The sequence below is a fragment of the Pongo abelii genome, chromosome X (genome assembly GCF_028885655.2).
Source record: "Pongo abelii isolate AG06213 chromosome X, NHGRI_mPonAbe1-v2.0_pri, whole genome shotgun sequence".
NCBI classification, from domain to species: Eukaryota; Metazoa; Chordata; class Mammalia; order Primates; family Hominidae; genus Pongo; species Pongo abelii.
This window is the reverse complement of record NC_072008.2, coordinates 49463894-49482358: the sequence shown is the minus strand read 5'-3', so window position 1 is coordinate 49482358 and position 18465 is coordinate 49463894. Positions and strand designations below refer to the sequence as shown.

The following is an 18465-nucleotide window of genomic DNA, read 5'->3' as shown; positions in this document are numbered from 1 at the left end:
ACACCAGCCTAGGCAACAGAGCAAGACTATCTAGGGAAAAAGATTTTTTTAAGACAGAGTCTCGCTCTGTCACCCAGGCTGGAGTGCAATGGCTCGATCGCAGCTCACTGCAACCTCCGCCTCCTGGGTTCAAACGATTCTCCTGCCTCAGCCCCAGGAGTAGCTGGGATTACAAGCGAGTGCGCCACCACGCCCGGCTAATTCTTGTATTTTTAGTAGAGACAGGGTTTCACCATGTTGGTCAGGCTGGTCTTGAACTCCTGACCTCATGATCCACCTGCCTTGGCCTCCCAAAGTGCTGGGATTACAGGCGTGAGCCACCGTGCCCAGCCAGGGAAAAAGATTTTTGGGGGAGGCTGAGGCAGGAGGATTGCTTGAGCTCAGGAGTTCAAGACCAGTCTGGGCAATGTAGCGAGACCTTGTCTCTACAAAAAAATTAAAAAATTAGCCCGGCATGATGGCACACGCCTCTGATCCCAGCTACTTGGGAGAGTGAGGTGGGAGAATCACTTGAGCCCAGGAGGTCAAGGTTGCAGTGAACTGTGATCATTCCACTGCACTCCAGCCTGGGTGACAGAGCAAGTCCCTGTCTCAAAAAAAAAAAAAAAAAAAAAAGTGAGAGGCATGGATAGAGCTGAACTTTCGTCTTTTAGGCATGTGGTCATTTGGCACAGGGACTCTGCCACCAGAGGGGTTGAAGGCCAGTTCTCCCTCTATTCGAGGCATGGCAAGGGACTTCAGAGACTACCTCATCCATCATATATCCCTGTTCTACTCACCAGCCCTGCAGGAGCGCTATGGGAAAGAAGCCGGGAAGTTCTCAGCTGTCAGTGAGGGCCAGGGGGACCCCCCAGGGGGCCCTGCCCCCACCGTCCTGGCCCCCATGCCGTTGGCAGAGGTGGAGCTGAAATGGGAAATGGAGAAAGAGGAGAAGAGATTGCTCTGGGAACAGCTGCAAGACTTAGAGGTGAATCTGAGTCTGTTGGAGCTGGAATGCCAGAAGGCAGGGCAGATGTTCTACCTCTGTCTATAGTCCCACGGAGATGGCTGTGACATCACCATCTTGTGGGCTGATGGGGTGAGGGAGGCAGGAGGGCAGGGGAAGGCTTCTCCTTGTCCTTGCTAACAATAACCCTCCCATCCCTCATCCTTCCCTGCAGAGCTCAAAGCAGGCTGAAACATCCAGGCTGCAAGAGGAACTTGCTAAGGTGCGGCTGCTTGGCTCTTTCCCATTCTGCTCCCAATCTGCTGGATTCTTTCCCATTCCATTCCCAATCCTAGGGCAGAAGGGGCATTGTACCCCATCAAAGCCTAGGTTTCATCATCTGTGAAATGGAGAGACTCACACCTATGTCTCAGAGTTACTTTTAGTATGGAATGAGCTAATGTGGTCCCACTATATCTTGTGCATGATAAGTTTCATCCCATCCATCTCCTCTCAGCTTTGCCCATTCACTCATTCATTCATTCGTGCAAGCATTTACAGACTCCTGGCTCTTATCTTAGGACCTGGAGACCCAGGGATGCGGCACCCAGTCATGATATCCGGCTTTCCAGGCCTCCCAGCCTAGCCATTCTATAACATGGCCATTGGCCACTATGTTGGGAGCATAAATACTGGGCTTTGGAGCCTGAAGGATCTGGGTGGAGATAATATTCTTGTTGCTGACCTGCTGAGCAACCAAATTACTTAACCTTTCCAAGACTCAGTTTCCCCATTTGTAAAACTGGTACTACTCACTTGTCAGGGCTATTTTGAGGATTCCACAAGACAACATAAGTAAATCCTGGCTTCCAAAAATGACTCAATAAGAAGTATCTATATTTATTAATTTTAGGTTTGTCTTTATATTATTCTCAATGTTATCACTTGTCTGTACCCCTCTCCCCAGCTCTCCGAGAAACTGAAAAAGAAACAAGAAAGGTAAATTTCTTTTTCCCAAGGGTACTGGGGGCCGAGGGGGGAATTAACTTACAGAACTGACCCATTTACATCTGTCCTTCCATGCCCAGTTTTTGCCGTCTGCAGACAGAAAAGGAGACTCTATTTAATGACAGCAGGTAACTGCCAGATTTGCGGGCATTGGTGGACAATTGGGACAGTGCCCAGTGAAGACTACAGGGGCAGAGCTAGGAGACTGGGCCTCAAGCCATGCCCAACACACCCCCTCCCCATCACTCCTAGGAACAAGATTGAGGAATTACAACAACGGAAGGAAGCTGATCACAAAGCCCAGTTGGCTCGAACCCAGAAGCTGCAGCAGGAACTTGAGGCTGCCAATCAGGTGACGGTGGCTGGGTTCTGAGATCCCTGGGGTAGGGGCCAGGATTGGGAGCCTGCAGAGGTCTGAGGTCCATGGAGGCTGGCTGGGGAGTCTGAGATTTCCTGTGTTGGAAATGGGTTCTAGGGCCCCCCAGGAGCTAGGAAAATGGGAACTGGAGAGCCCTAGGAATTGTTATAGGAGTCTTCATGAGTGTAAGATCTCAGGGGGCTAAGGACTTAGGGGGCTGTGTGCTATAAGTTTATGTAAATCTGAAACTCCTGGAGGTTTGAGACCACAGTCTGGATGAATCTGTGGTCACTAGGGCCTAGGACCAGGAATTGGGGTAAGTCTGAACTCCCTGGGTGCTGGGTGACTTTGAAATCTTTAGGGGCTGGGATGTCAGTAAATTTGGGACTCCCAAGGTCTGAGGACATGGCTGGGTAGATATACAACTTTCAAAGGTGAGACAGTTGGGGCTGAAGGCTGAGTGCATTTGAGACCCTCAGGATCTGGGCACTGGCTTGGGCCTAAGACACCTAGGAAGTGGGATCATATGGGCTAGGTAGTCCTGAGATCCTTGAGGGCTGTGAACAAAAAGCTGGTCAGTCTGAGACCCCCAGGGCCTGGAGCAAAAGTTTAGGTGGGTCTGAGGCTCCTGAGGACTTGGGGCTGGATGATTCTGAAGCCTCTGGGTTTCCTTCTAGAAAAGGTGAGTCTGAGGTCCCTTGGAATGGAAGATATGGTGGCTTGTGGTTCTGAAGTCCCTAGAAACTGGGAACATGGGGTCTGAGACAGAAGTCTGGGTAAAGCTGAGACCCCCCAGGAACTGGTGGTTAGCTGGGTCTGAAGATTCCAAGAGACTGGGGAGCAGAGTGACAGGTGAAGGGGTCAGTCTGAGAGTTCACCAGGACCTGGAAACTAGGAGGTTGTGAGTTTGAGACCTCTAGGATCTGGGACTATGAGTTTGGGTGGATCTCACCTGGGAGGTAGGGACGTGGGAGATGAGTGTGTCTGAAACCCCTGGTGGTGGGACTGGGAGGCTGGGAGAAACTGTCATCCTTGGGTGCCGACTACATCTGAGATCTGTGGGGCTGACTGTGTCTGAGAATCCTGGAGCTCCCAAGCTAGAATCTGGGTGAGTATGAGACCTCTTATGGATGGGAGCTGAGTGAGTTTGAACCGTGTAGCAGCTAGGGCCAGGAGCCTAGCTGTGCCTGAGATCTTGGACACTGGGATAGAGGGGCTGACTGTGTCTGAGGCCCCTGAGGGTAGTGACCTGGCATCTGGGTGAACCTGAGATTGCTGCTGGCTGGATAGTCTGAGACCCACAGGTGCTGGGAACATGCTGTTGGGTGGTCCAACAGAGAGTCTGTACGGTTGTATGCACCCCAGGAGAGGCTGAGGTGTAAAATGGGCTCCCCTGGTCTCCACAGAGCTTGGCAGAGCTGAGAGATCAGTGGCAGGGGGAGCGCCTGGAACATGCAGCCGCTTTGCGGGCCCTACAAGATCAGGTATGTTGTATTGGGTGGGCTCAGGGAGCTGAGGTTCAGGATGGGGGCAGCCTGAGTGGGTACCACATAGGCAGGCAAGGTCCCAGGGGTCTTGCTTCCCCCAGGCGTGCGTGTGTGTGTGTGTGTGTGTGTGTGTGTGTGTGTGTGTGTGTGTGTGTGTGTGTGTGTGTGTGTGTGTGTGTCCTTTCTTGGTGGTGTGTGTGTGTGTGTGTGTGTGTGTGTCCTTTCTTTCTTGGTGGTGTGTGTGTGTGTGTGTGTGTGTGTCCTTTCTTTCTTGGTGGGGTGTGTGTGTGTGTGTGTGTGTGTCCTTTCTTTCTTGGTGGTGTGTGTGTGTGTGTGTGTGTGTGTGTGTGTGTGTCCTTTCTTTCTTGGTGGTGGGTAGGTCCTGTCCCCCTGTTCTGGACCCACTCTCACCTGCTATGGGCGTGGGGCCAGGTATCCATCCAGAGTGCAGATGCACAGGAGCAAGTGGAAGGGCTTTTGGCTGAGAATAATGCCTTGAGGACTAGCCTGGCTGCCCTGGAGCAGGTAAAGAACACCTGGGGGCCCTTGCTGATCCCTCTCTGGTTCCCCCATCTCCATCTGCTTCTGGTCCACATCAGGGTAGGGTGGTCTGGACCCCATGCTGTTCTCCTGTCTTTGTTTCTGTTGCTCCTTTCGGTTGACGTCCAGCCCTCTTCTCTCTGGCCATCCATCCCTACTTTTTTTTTTTTTTTTAACTTTTAAAAATTTTATTGGGGAGGCTGAGGCAGGAGGATTGCTTGAACCAGGACCCAGGAGGCAGAGGTTGCAGTGAGCCGAGATCGCACCACTGTACTCCAGCCTGGGCGACAGAGCAATACTCTGTCTCAAAAAAAAAAAAAAAAAAAAAAGGCATGGTGGCTCATGCCTGTAATCCTAGCACTTTGGGAGGCCAAGGTGTGTGGATGGCCTGAGCTCAGGAGTTCAAGACCAGCCTGGGCAACACGGTGAAACCCCATCTCTACTAAAATACAAAAAATTAGCTGGGCGTGGCGGTGTGGCCTGTAATCCCAGCTACTCGGGAGGCTGAGACAGGAGAATCTCTTGAACTCAGGAGCTGGAGGTTGCAGTAAGCCGAGATCGTGCCATTGCACTCCAGCCTGGGCAACAGAGCGAGACTCTGTCTCAAAAAAAAAAAAAAAAGCCGGGCATGGTGGCTCAATTCTGTAATCCTAGCACTTTGGGAGGCCGAAGGGGGCGGATCACCTGAGGTCAGGAGTTCGAGACCAGCCTGACCAACATAGAGAAACCCCGTCGTCTCTACTAAAAACACAAAATTAGCTGGGTGTGGTGGTGGGCACCTGTAATCCAAGCTACTCGGGAGGCTGAGATGGGAGAATTGCTTGAGCCCAGGAGGTGGAGGGTGCGGTGAGCCAAGATTGTGCCATTGCACTCAAGCCTGGGCAACAAGAGTGAAACTCTGTCTCAAAAACAAAACAAAACAAAACAAAAAACAAACTTATTGGCCGGGCGTGATGGCTCACACCTGTAATCCCAGCACTTTGGGAGGCAGAGGTGGGTGGATCACCTGACATCAGGTGTTCGAGACCAGCCTAGCCAACATGGCAAAACCTTGTCTTTACTAAAAATACAAAAATTAGGCCGGGCACAGTGGCTCACGCCTGTAGTCCCAGCACTTTGGAAGGCTGAGACGGGCGGATCACCTGGGGTTCGGAGTTCAAGACCAGCCTGGCCAATATGGTGAAGCTCCGTCTCTACTAAAAATACAAAAAAAATTAGCTGGGCATGGTGGCGCACGCCTGAAATCCCAGCTATTCGGGAGGCTGAGGCAGGAGAATTGCTTGAACCTGGGAGGCGGAGGTTGTAGTGAGCCGAGATCGCGCCACTGCACTCCAGCCTGGGTGACAGAGCAAGACTCCATCTCAAAAAAGAGAAAAAAAAATTATTTTGTAGAGACAGGGTCTCACTATGTTACCCAGACTGGCTTAAACTTCTGGCCTCAAGCTATCTTCCCACCTCGGCCTCCCAAAGTGCTGGGATTATAGGTGTGAGCCACTGTGCTTGGCCTATCTCTGCTTTTCTTTTTTTTTTTTTTTTCGTAGACGGAGTCTCGGTCTTGTCGTCCAGGCTGGAGTGCTATGGCACGATCTCGGCCCACTGCAACCTCCGCCTCCCGGGTTCAAGCGATTCTCCTGCCTCAGCCTCCCAAGTAGCTGGGACTACAGCCGTGTGCCACCATGCCCAGCTAATTTTTGTATTTTTAGTAGAGACGGGGTTTCACCATCTTGGCCAGGCTGGTCTCGAACTCCTGACCTCATGATCCACCCGCCTAGGCCTCCCAAAGTGCTGGGATTACAGGCATGAGCCGCCGCACCCGGCTTCTGCTTTTCTTTCTTTCTAGTTTCTCTCTAGTGAAGTGCATGAAATGTACTAATCTTAAGTGTACACTCAGTGAATCCTCTCTTCCTCTCTCTCTCTCTCCGTCTCTCTCTTTTCTCTCTCTCTCTCTCCCCGCCACCATAGCCACCACCCAGATCAAAGTATAAAGCACTTTTAGTACCCCAGAAGGTCCCCTTTACCCCTTCAAAGTCAGTACTCCCCCAGAAGTAACCATTATTCTGATCTCTAGCAACATAAGATTCATTTCGCTTGTTCTTTAACTTCATATAAATGGAATCAGCTGCTCTTTGTCTCTGACTTCTTTCTGGCAGCACTATGTAAGTTTATCCACGTGCAGCACACGTCCGTTCTCTTACTGTTGTGTGGTATTCCATTGTATGAACCTACCACATTTACCCATTCTCTTCATTGTTTTTCTGTTTGAAATTTCCTCTCTCTTCTGGTTCTCTTCCCACCTGTCCCTGGTCCCTGGGGTCCCTTTCACTCTACTTCTCATCACCACTACTTTCTCCAGATCCAAACAGCAAAGACCCAAGAACTGAATATGCTCCGGGAACAGACCACTGGGCTGGCAGCTGAGTTGCAGCAGCGGCAGGCTGAGTACGAGGACCTTATGGGACAGAAAGATGACCTCAACTCCCAGCTCCAGGTAACACCTTTGGCTCTGGCCTATCGCTTCCTAGTTCCCTAGTAATGGCCCAGTGAAGTCCCCAGTAAGGTAGAGTGGGAAGACTGGAGTCAGGAGGACCTAGGTTCCAGTCTGGCTCCCTAACTTATTAGCACCTGTGTGTTCTGGGACAAGTCATTTCACTTCTCTGAAACTAAGCCTTTCAGTTAGTTAGGATATCAATTCTTTTTCATTTTTTTAATTTTTATTTTATTTTTTTTGAGATGGAGTCTCGCTCTGTCACCCAGTCTGGAGTGCAGTGGCGTGATCTCAGCTCACTGCAAGCTCCGCCTCCCGGGTTCTCGCCATTCTCCTGCCTCAGCCTCCCGAGTAGCTGGGACTACAGGCGCCTGCCACCACGCCCACCTAATTTTTTGTATTTTTAGTAGAGACGGGCTTTCGCCGTGTTAGCCAGGATGGTTTCGATCTCCTGACCTTGTGATCTGCCCGCTTCAGCCTCCCAAAGTGCTGGTTTTTCAGGCGTGAGCCACCATGCCCGGCCTCCTTTTTTTTTTTTTTTTTTTTTTTGAGATGGAGTCTCACTCTGTTGCCCAGACTGGAGTGCAGTAGTGCGATCTCAGCTCACTGCAACCTCCGCCTCCTGGGTTCAAGCGATTCTGCTGCCTCAGCCTCCCGAGTAACTGGGATTACAGGCGCCTGGCACCACGCCCAGCTAATTTGGTATTTTTAGTAGAGACAGGGTTTCACCATGTTGGTCAGGCTGGTCTCGAACTCCTGACCTCAGGAGATCCACCCGGCTCAGCCTCCCAAGGGATATCCATTCTGATTCCATAATAGAAACCAGAATAATAGTAGATTAAATAAGATACAAATTAAGTTCTCTCTCATTAAAAGTCCAGGTAGGTTGTTCAGGGATGGAATGATGGCTTTCCAGTCATCTGTGACCCAGGTTCTTTCTCCATTGCTGTTCCTCCACCTTCAACACAAGACTTTTATCTTGGCATCCAAGACGGTTGCTGAAGCTCCCCGACCATCATGTTTGTATTCTATCTGGAAGGAAGGAGGAAAGGGGCAGGGAAGAGTGTGCCCCTTTCCTTTAAGAGCATAACCTAAATTACACTCACCACTTCCACATACAGAAATAAATCACATGGCCACACCTAACCATAAGAGAGGAGGGGAAACATCTGCTAGACAGCTGTATGCCCGATGATAAATTTTATTGCTAGGGAAGTAAGGGAGAATGAATACTGGGGAGCAACTAGCAGTCTCTGCTATATTTCTTATCCAGAAATTGAGATCACAATACCAACTTTACCAGGGAGAAGGGAGATGGTCTACCAGATGGTCCTGGGTGACTAGCACCTACTGGATGCTCTTTATCAAACTCTTTCCCTTTGGTGTCTGCATTAGGAGTCATTACGGGCCAATAGTCGGCTGCTGGAACAACTTCAAGAAATAGGGCAGGAGAAGGAGCAGTTGACCCAGGAATTACAGGAGGCTCGGAAGGTAGGGGAACATGAGGGTTGAGGGGAGGGGATGGGGGGTAGGAATTGGCTCAGTCCATGGAGATGGGAGGAGGTGATATAACAAAATATGTGGGGATAGGAGGGAAAGGAAAATTGACTGGTTTGTGGTTGACCAGTTTCTTGGCCAAATCCATGAGAGTGGGAGGGGAAAGAAAGAAAGTGACCAGTTCTATAAGGATAGGTGAGTGCCTTAGCCAGTTCAATGGGGATGGGAGGGTGTGGAGTTTGGCTAGTTCCTTGGGCATGGGAAGAGGGTTGGAGGCCTTTTTTCGATGTTGTGGAAGGAAGTTGACTGCCATCGTCCTGGCCCCCAGAGTGCTGAGAAGCGGAAGGCCATGCTGGATGAGCTAGCAATGGAAACGCTGCAAGAGAAGTCCCAGCACAAGGAAGAGCTGGGAGCAGTTCGTCTACGGCATGAGAAGGAGGTGCTGGGGGTGCGTGCCCGCTATGAGCGTGAGCTCCGAGAGCTGCATGAAGACAAGAAGCGTCAGGAGGAGGAGCTCCGTGGGCAGATCCGGGAGGAGAAGGTGGGTGGGTAGATGACGATGCCCTTCTTCCTCTAAAACCTGGGAACCACAGCGTTGCTGATAGACCAGTGGGTAGCATGCATCAGGTGCCCGCTCCTCTGCCTGCCTGGCCCATGACAGTCTGCCCCATCCCAGGCCCGGACACGGGAGCTGGAGACTCTTCAGCAGACAGTGGAAGAACTTCAAGCTCAGGTACACTCCATGGATGGAGCCAAGGGCTGGTTTGAACGGCGCTTGAAGGAAGCCGAGGTGAGTTGGTGATGCCTGGTGAGGAACAGAGGCTGATTGGGGCCCTCATGTCAAACCATAGAAGCAGGAGTGGTCAGGCCCTGGAACTTCCCGAGATTTTCTGGACTTAGGGATATCCCCACAGTCCCCTGGCTCAATAGTAGCCCTCTGGAGTAGATCAGGGGATGGCCATCAGATAGGACAGACTGTCACGTGTTAAGCCTGCCCTGCCTTTGGGCAAATTTGGAAACGCACCTCTTTCTCCTGAAACTGTACTTCTGTCAGGAAATTAATGAAATACACTGATGTTATTTGAACAAGAACCTGCTGGGTGCGGTGGCTCACGCCTGTAATCCCAGCACTTTGGGAGGCCGAGGTGGGCAGATCACTTGAGGTCAGGAGTTCGAGACCAGCCTGGCCAACATGGTGAAACCCTGTCTCTACTAAAAATACAAAAATTAGCCGGGCGTGGTGGCTGGCGCCTGTAATTCCAGCTACTCAGGAAGCTGAGGCAGAAGAATCACTTGAACCCAGGAGGCAGAGGTTGCAGTGAGCTGAGATCGTGTGCTGCACTCCAGCCTAGGTGATGGAGCGAGACTCTGTCTCGGAAAAAGAACCTTTGTTGCTATTTTCTGGAAATCTCATAATACATTGAAAAGCATTGTTATGTAGCAGTGAAGAGCACAGGCTGGAGCCAGTTGTTTGTCTAGGTTTGAATCCTGGCTGGGCCATTTCCTAGCTGTGTGACCTTGGGCAAGTTATCTGACCTCTCTGTGGCCTGTTTTCATCAATGGTAGAAAGGGGATAACAATAATATCTACCATCTAGGTATTACGGGAGGATTATAGAAAATGAGTTAATATATGTAAAACCCTTAGAACATTCTTGGCATGTAGTAAGCGCTGTGTTATGTTTTGTTAAATAAAATAAAATGTAAATGCAAATCTAAGTCAACCATGTGAATGGTGCAACTTTAGATGTGACACTTCTGCATATTGCCTAAGGGCGTGTGGGGTTCCCTGCAGGAGGGTCATTTCTGCATACCTCTGGGCCCCCATTGCAGTCCCTCATACCCCTAACTGGGCATGATAGCTTCTGGGGGGCTGTGGCCAGACCTGGGACTTGTCTTGTAGGAATCCCTGCAGCAGCAGCAGCAGGAACAAGAGGAAGCCCTCAAGCAGTGTCGGGAGCAGCACGCTGCCGAGCTGAAGGTGCCTCTTGCATGATGGTGTTCCTCTCTCCAGACAGTGACGGGCCCTCCTGGGAGGACAGAGGCTTCCCAAGCCAATGCCTAAGCTGCTTTCTGCTTTGCAGGGCAAGGAAGAGGAGCTACAGGATGTGCGGGATCAGCTCCAGCAGGCCCAGGAGGAGCGGGACTGCCACCTGAAGACCATTAGCAGCCTGAAGCAGGTCAGTGGTCCCTGCACAGCCCCAGACACACCCCTGATCCTCAGTGTGCAGGAGGGGCAGGGAGGGAGCATGCTTCAGGCAGCCCTTCTGGCACCCACCAACCATGCCTGCTTTCTCCCACAGGAGGTGAAGGACACAGTGGATGGGCAGAGGATCCTGGAGAAGAAGGGCAGTGCTGCGGTAAGACGGAGGGGTGCCCAAGGACGGCTCCCTCCTACCTGTAGCCTCCCTCCTATGGGCCCACTGGGTCTCAGTCCTCATCTTACCCCTGTCCCCCACAGCTCAAGGACCTCAAGCGGCAACTGCATTTGGAGCGGAAACGAGCAGATAAGCTGCAGGAGCGGCTGCAGGACATCCTCACTAACAGCAAGAGCCGCTCAGGTGAGGGACTAGGACAGGGAGAGGAGGCTGAGGCATGGGGGAGGCAGGGCCTGGGCCTGCAGGCTGCAGGTTAGTCCTGCATCTTCCTCAGCTGTGCTTTCCTGCTTCTGTTGCTCTGGAACTCCATCTGTCTTTTACCTTTTCTCTGTCTCTCCTCTGATTCTTTCTCTGCATTCTCTCTTTATTTCTATCTTTCTGTCTCGTTTTTGCCGTCTCTTCTCTGTTTCTGTCTCTGCCTCTGTCTCAGTTTGTTCTCTCTCTTTCCTCTATATTTGCCTTTATCTCCTTGCTTTCTTTCTCTAGTTTTCTCCTTTTCTTTTTTTTTTTTTTTTTTTTTTGAGACAGAGTTTCACTCTTGTTGCCCAGGCTGGAGTGCAATGGTGTGATCTCGGCTCACTGCAACCTCTGCCTCCCAGGTTCAAGCAATTCTCCTGCCTCAGCCTCCTGAATAGCTGGGATTACAGGCATGCACCACCACGCCCAGCTAATTTTGTATTTTTAGTAGAGACGGGGTTTCTCCATGTTGGTCAGGCTGGTCCCGAACTCCTGACCTCAGGTAATCCGCCCGCCTCAGCCTCCCAAAGTGTTGGGATTATAGGTATGAGCCACTGGGCCCGGCCCCCGCCCTTTCTTTTCTCTGTCCCTTTATCTCTTCCCGCCACTCTGTCTCCTCTTCGTCTCTCTTCTGTTTATATCTCTGTCTGTCTCCTCACTGTATATACTACATTACACACTCCCACACCTCACTTGGCGTTTCTAAATCTATTGTATACAATCTCTCATTCTATAAATCTCCATGCTCAAGTACAGGGTCCCTGATATAAAACTCCCTGAGTCTCTGCCCTCCAGAAGCCCCTAGTTGAGCTATGGAGACAGACTTATACACAGTCAGCAACACTGTGGTGTTTTCATTATACAGCTAATCCAATCTGTTATTTCTGCCACTTCAAGCAGAAGACACACACACACACACACACACACACACACACACACACACACACCCAACTTTAATTGCTTCAGCCTTTTTTTAGACGGGGATGGCCTATAAATACATTTAAGTAAGTAAAATGCAGTGATGGCTCTGGTGCATCTCTTAGATTACAGACTCAGAGAAAACTTGGTCCCTTGTTCCCCCACTCGTGATACCTATGGATCCCCACTCAGTCACCCTACCCTTGCCAGAGATCCTTGAGGGCTTTAAGTGATGTGGCAAAACAGATGTGTATCTCTCACCAAATCAATTTCTCGCTGAGGCACTCGGTCTCCTGAAGTAACCTGTCTTTAAAAAGGAGTTTTGTTTCTGTTTTATCACAGATGAATGTAAGAATCTTGGGAAAGGTGTAATCCCAGCACTTTGGGAGGCCAAGGTGGGTGGATCTCCTGAGGTCAGGAGTTCAAGACCAGCCTGGCCAACACGGTGAAACCCTGTCTCAACTAAAAATACAAAAAAATTCGCTGGATGTGGTGGCGGGCGCCTGTAATCCCAGCTACTTCGGGAGGCTGAGTCAGGAGAATTGCCTGAACCCAGGAGGCAGGGGTTGCAGTGAGCCAAGACTGCGCCATTGCACTCCAGCCTGGGTGACAAGACTGAAACTCTGTCTTAAAAAAAAAAAAGAATCTTGGGAAAAGTTACAATTGTATACCATACATTCAATACATTCACCTTGTCCATTAGATTAAACTGAGATTTAGGTGCGTGGGTAAGAGAGCCTGCTTGCATCTTTTTTTTTTTTTTTTTTTTTTTTTTTTTTTTGAGACAGAGTCTCGCTCTGTCGCCCAGGCTGGAGTGCAGTGGCGCGATCTTGGCTCACTGCAACCTCTGCCTCCCGGGTTCACACCATTCTCCTGCCTCAGCCTCCTGAGTAGCTGGGACTACAGGCACCCGCCACCACGCCCACCTAATTTTTTGTATTTTTAGTAGAGACGGGGTTTCACCGTTTTAGCCAGGATGGTCTCGAACTCCTGACCTCGTGATCCGCCTGCCTCGGCCTCCCAAAGTGCTGGGATTACAGGCGTGAGCCACCGCGCCCGGCATCTTTTTTTCTCTCTGTCTCTGTCTCTGCTCTGGCTCATTTCTTTCTCCAGGGTCTCTGTTAGTTTCTGTCATCTGCTCTGGCTTTCCATCTCTGGCATTTTCTTTCTGCAAGAGGATGTGCCCTGTGCCCTCTCTAGCTGTCTTCCTTTCTCTGAACCCTGTGTCCAAGTGTGTCTGCCACTTGAGACCCATGTGTACCCACATCGTTGTCTTTCTCCAACCTCTTCCATTTTCTCCCTCTCATTTTGTATGTGTTTCTCCAGAAAGGCAGTTCTTTCTTTTCTTTTCTTTCTTTCTTTTTTTTTTTTTTGAGACAGAGTCTCACTCTGTCACCCAGGCTGGAGTTCAATGGTGCGATCTCAGCTCACTGTAACCTCCGCCTCCCGGGTTCAAGCGATTCTCCTGCCTCAGCCTCCTGAATCGCTGGAATTACAGGCACACACAACCACACCTGGCTAATTTTTGTATTTTTAGTAGAGACGGGGTTTCTTCCTGTTGGCCAGGCTGTTCTCGAATTCCTGACATCAAGTAATCAGCCCACCTCAGCCTCCCAAAGTGCTGGGATTACAGGTGTGAGCCAGTGCGCCCAGCCTCAGCTCTTTTTTCTGTCTCTGTCTCTCCCTGTCCTCCTGTCTGCTTCTGCCTTTCCCCATGCCCAGGTGTCTCTCTTTCCATGTCTGTTAAATCTATTTCTGCCTCTTCCTGCTGGTTGCTGCCCTGGGACTCAGGGGTATTGGGACTCAAGTTTCTCTTCCCTCCACCGCCCAGGCCTTGAGGAGCTGGTTCTCTCAGAGATGAACTCACCAAGCCGGACCCAGACAGGAGACAGCAGTAGCATCTCCTCCTTCAGCTACCGGGAGATCTTGCGGGAAAAGGAGAGCTCGGCTGTTCCAGCCAGGGTAAGGGGAAAGGAAGAACCTACAGCTCCAGCTTCTCTCAACCCAAAAATCTGAGAACCCCTCCCCTTTTCTCCTCACCTAAATCTATCTCCTACTTTGGGCACAGCACACATATTTTCTTGTCAACTTTTCCCCAAGCCCACCAACTTGGATTCAGATTGCTACATGCAGGACGGGCCAATCATTCTCTCTCTCTCTCTGACTTTCTGTTTCATCATCTGTGGGCTAATTCCCCCTTCTCTGGTGCCATAAAGTATGTGGCTCATAGTAGGTACACCATCCAAGGAGAAGGTCCCTTTTTCCAACTTGTAATGATCACTAATTATTATTGCCGGCTGTCATGTCAGCCTCCTTACCAGCCACTTTCCTTTGGAAATAACTTTTTTATTGTTCCACAAATAGTTTGTGCGCATTGTAGTACATTTTTTAAAAACCACAAATGAGCAAAGATTTTTTTAAAACCTTAAATGTCTGGCCGGGTGTGGTGGCTCATCCCTATAATCCTAGCACTTTGGGAGGCCAAGGTGGGCGGATCACTTGAGCTCAGGAGTTTAAGACCAGCCTGGGAAACATGGTGAAACTCCGACTCTATTTAAAACAAAAACAAAAACAAAAAAACCTTAAATGTCAAAAAAATAATATTTTCACCATCCAAAAGTCACCATTATAAATTCTTAGTTCAGGGCTGGGCGCGGTGGCTCATGCCTGTAACCCCAGCACTTTGGGAGGCTGAGGTGGGCAGATCACTTGAGGTTAGGAGTTTAAGAACTGGCCTGGCCAACATAGCAAAACCTCGTCTCTACTAAAATACAAAAATTAGCCAGGCGTGGTGGTGCGTGCCTGTAGTCCCAGCTACTTGAAAGGTTGAGGCAAGAGAATCGCTTGAACCTGGGAGGTAGAGGTTGCAATGAGCCGAGATCACACCACTGCACTCTAGCCTGGGCAACAGTGAGACTCCATCTCAAAAAATAAATAAATAAAATAAATTCTTAGTTCATACCCTTCCAGAATTCTCTCTCTTTTTAAAACCTAGATGAGATTAACCTGTTTTTATTCAACTGTTTTCTCTACCTTCCCAATTTGATACATTTTCATGTCATTGACTGAGTGCGGTGGCTCCTGCCTATAATCCCAGTACTTTGGGAGGCCGAGGCGGGCAGATCACTTGAGGTCAGGAGTTCAAGACCAGCCTGGCCAACATGGTGAAACCCCGTCTCTACTAAAAATACAAAAATTAGCTGGGCGTAGTGGCACGTGCCTGTAATTCCAGCTACTCGGGAGGCTGAGGCAGGAGAATCACTTGATCCCGGGAGTTGGAGGTTGCAGTGAGCCAAGATCTTGCCATTGCACTCCAGCCTGGGCAACAAGAGCGAAATTCTGTCTCAAAAAATAAATAAATAAATAAATAAATAAAATAAATTCATGTTGTCTAATACTTTGACCTTAACCAGATTTCTCTAGTTGGCCCCAGAATGTCCTTTCTTGCTGGTTTTATGAAAACTAGCATTCAGATTCAGAGCACATGTTACATCTGGTTGTTTTATGGCCCTTAAATCTCTTTAGTGCGGTCCCTTTTTTCCTGAGACCAACTTGTTGAAGAGGCCAGCGCTGTCACCCCACAGGAAGTATGCTACCTTTTGGGTTTTTCTGCTGGCTTCCTGGTGGTATGATTTAACATGTCCCTCTCTTCCAGTTTTCCTGTCAGCTGGAAGTTAGATCTCATTTGCTTTGGGATCTTCCTTTAATCCTCTCCACAAGGCTCTGATGTGGTTATTCTCTACCCCCATTTAGGCAGAGGAGAAAACAGTGTCTGAGGGTACCAAGATGGGCCTACAGTCCCAGCTTCAGGGCCCACGTTCTCTCACCCACCTCTGGCCTGGTTCTCCTCCCCAGTCCCTGACACCTGTCTGGGGTTGGTGGTGCTGAGCCCGGGGCTGGCCTCTCCCATTCTCTTTCCTGCAGTCCTTATCCAGCAGCCCTCAAGCCCAGCCCCCTCGGCCAGCAGAGCTGTCAGATGAGGAAGTGGCTGAGCTCTTTCAGCGGCTGGCAGAGACACAGCAGGAGAAATGGATGCTGGAGGAGAAGGTGCTGCCTGCCTGCTCTGCCTGCCCATCCCCACTTGAAGTGCCCTTGGGGGTGTGGGGTCTGCCCGGGCCTGCCTCATGTGTGAACATGTACAGTAGAGGGGTCTCAGGTGGGCTGGGCCATCTTGCAGGTGAAGCACCTGGAGGTGAGCAGTGCTTCCATGGCAGAGGACCTCTGCCGGAAGAGCGCCATCATTGAGACCTACGTCATGGACAGCCGGATCGGTCAGTGTCCCCTCCCCAGCCCTCAGCCCTGGTCCAGCCTTCACCTGGCTCTCCCTCTCCATTCTGTGCTGCGGCTTCTCTCCTCTCCTCTCGGAACTCAGCAAAGCTACTGACAAGACCATGGCCTCTGGAGGGGAGAACAGGAAATCTCTTGATCTCGCCTCCTCCCTCTTCTCTCTTTCTCTGTCATCTCTCCACTCTCCATTGTGTCTCTCTGTCCACTTTCTCCTTTCCTCTCCCTGTGCCTCATCTTCCTCTCCTCTCTCTCTCCCTTCTCTCTTCTCCGTTTCTCTTTTTCACCCCACTCCTTCATCTTGTCTTGCTGTCTATATAGTTTTCCTCCTCTGTATCTTCATTGCTTTTGTTTTCTTTCAAACCTTCTCCTTCACAGATTTTTCTTTATTAATCAGAATCATACTGACCAACATGTGCTGAGGACTTTCTGTGTGTTCTGTGCTTCACATGCAGTCATGTGCATCTTTCCAGTTCCACAAGTTAGTTATCCTCATTTCTCGGGGCCATAGAGCTAGTGAGTGACAGAGCTAGATTTTGTATGTCAAAGCCTCTGTCCTACATGACATGGCTTTTCCTGCTCCCTTCTCCCCTGGTATTCGTCTCCCTCTTTTCTCCTCTGGCTCTGCCTGGCTCTCCTCTGGCTCTGCCGAGGGGGTGGTTTTCAGCCTGGGCCCTTGCAGATGTGTCTGTGGCAGCAGGCCACACAGACCGCAGCGGGCTGGGCAGCGTCCTGAGAGACCTAGTGAAGCCAGGCGACGAGAACCTTCGGGAGATGAACAAGAAGCTGCAGAACATGCTGGAGGAGCAGCTCACCAAGAATATGCACTTGCACAAGGCGAGTGTGGCCTGCCAGCCTACCCATCTGTTCACCCAGCCACCTGCCTACCCAGCCACATAGCCCCTGGGTCATCCGCCAGTCCCCTTGCCCACCCACCCAGCCTGTCCTCCCAGCTATGCTCCTACCCACTCATCAACTACTCCATCATACTCTCATCTTCCACCCTCTCATCAACTTATTATCTATTCGTTCCTTCCATGTATCCGCTCATCCATTTATCTACACATTCACCCAACCATTTGCCCATCTGTCCATCTACCCAATCTACTACTTACTCATCTCATTGTTTACCCCATGTCTTGCTACCCATTTCTTGACATATCATTCTCTTATCTAGTCATCAATTGCCCCTTGTGTTACCTTTCACCCACCCAGTTACCTGCCTGCCCACCTGTTGATCTCCATCTGTCCTCTGGACAATTCATTCGTCCACCAATTTGTCTACCATAGATCCCCCATGCCCATGGGTCCACACACACAGCTTTCTGCCCAACCTGCCACCCAAAGACTTTCCCCATCTCTGAGAGTCAGAAAGGGGTCAGACCCAGCTCCTGCCTTTGAGAAGCAAGCTCACACTTAGTAGAAGAGCAGGTGGCCAGAGTGGTAGTGTATCCTGCAGCAGCAGCACCATGCCACAGGAGGCATCCCACTCCCATTATCTGTAGCTCCCCACCCATCCTCATGACTTTTCTGAGCCCAGCCCACTGTTGGGGGTGCTGTGAGCTTCTCCAAGTACCTTCCCATCCCAGGCCAGACACAGCTGAGCATTGATTAATGAAAGGGTGTGAGGGAAATCACAGATGATACCCTACGTTTGGCAAGGGAGCAGACTGTCCCCTTCTCTGGCCCCTGATGGTTCATTTGTTTCTTAGGATATGGAAGTTCTGTCCCAGGAAATTGTGCGGCTCAGCAAGGAGTGCGTGGGGCCTCCTGACCCAGACCTAGAGCCAGGAGAAACCAGCTAAAGACCTGCAGGCTGCACCCACGTCCTCCCCTTCCTACCCCCTAGGATGCCATTCCCTTGGGCTGTGGTGGAAAAATGAGGGCTGGAGCCAAAATCAAATAGCTTGGGAGACTGGACATTAAAGGGGCTAGAGGCCTGATGGTTAGTGTTAATGATCCTGTCTTAGGGCAGAGGCCACCAGGGAGAGGGGATCCGGAGGGAAGGGGCAGGGATTTCTCCTTCTTCTTGGTCCTGGCTCCCAAGGGCTTCTGTCTTCATCTCTGCATGAGCTCTCCTTCCCAGAGACCAACTCTTTTTTATTTTATTTTATTTTATTTTTTAATTTATGTCTGGAGCCTGGCTACTCTGCATTTGGGATTGGGGATGTTGGGTGGGTGTGTGGTCCATGTTCAGCGTTCTAGCAACACGTGTGTGTGTGTGTAAAGGCTGTGCAGCCAAAATACCATCTGGCCAGACGGGCCCACCCACTGACTGTCTCGTCTCGTTCTTCTCAACCAGGAGGGATGTGCTGGGGGCGGGGAGGTTCACACCATTGGAATAGGGAG

The 18465-nt window shown here is 50.5% G+C and overlaps 1 protein-coding gene across 4 annotated transcripts in view; it reads left to right on the top strand.

The window, feature by feature from the left end:
- GRIPAP1 (GRIP1 associated protein 1) overlaps window positions 1-18388 on the top strand; it is a 28710-nt gene extending 10322 nt beyond the window's left edge. For 3 of the 4 annotated variants that reach the window (XM_024240964.2, XM_054544527.2, XM_054544526.2), the window contains exons 7-26: window positions 783-967; window positions 1161-1208; window positions 1893-1924; window positions 2014-2061; window positions 2186-2285; window positions 3698-3775; window positions 4211-4303; window positions 6672-6806; window positions 8199-8294; window positions 8629-8841; window positions 8977-9090; window positions 10203-10280; window positions 10384-10479; window positions 10603-10659; window positions 10761-10860; window positions 13664-13794; window positions 15757-15879; window positions 16010-16103; window positions 16799-16953; window positions 17829-18388. In XM_024240964.2, coding sequence (XP_024096732.1) covers window positions 783-967; window positions 1161-1208; window positions 1893-1924; window positions 2014-2061; window positions 2186-2285; window positions 3698-3775; window positions 4211-4303; window positions 6672-6806; window positions 8199-8294; window positions 8629-8841; window positions 8977-9090; window positions 10203-10280; window positions 10384-10479; window positions 10603-10659; window positions 10761-10860; window positions 13664-13794; window positions 15757-15879; window positions 16010-16103; window positions 16799-16953; window positions 17829-17921 — 2069 coding nt within the window. In that variant the 3' untranslated portion in view covers window positions 17922-18388. The remainder of the gene's footprint in view (window positions 1-782; window positions 968-1160; window positions 1209-1892; window positions 1925-2013; window positions 2062-2185; window positions 2286-3697; window positions 3776-4210; window positions 4304-6671; window positions 6807-8198; window positions 8295-8628; window positions 8842-8976; window positions 9091-10202; window positions 10281-10383; window positions 10480-10602; window positions 10660-10760; window positions 10861-13663; window positions 13795-15756; window positions 15880-16009; window positions 16104-16798; window positions 16954-17828) is intronic. The other variant, XM_054544525.1, reaches the window with a different exon arrangement.
- The last annotated feature ends 77 nt before the right edge of the window (window positions 18389-18465 follow it).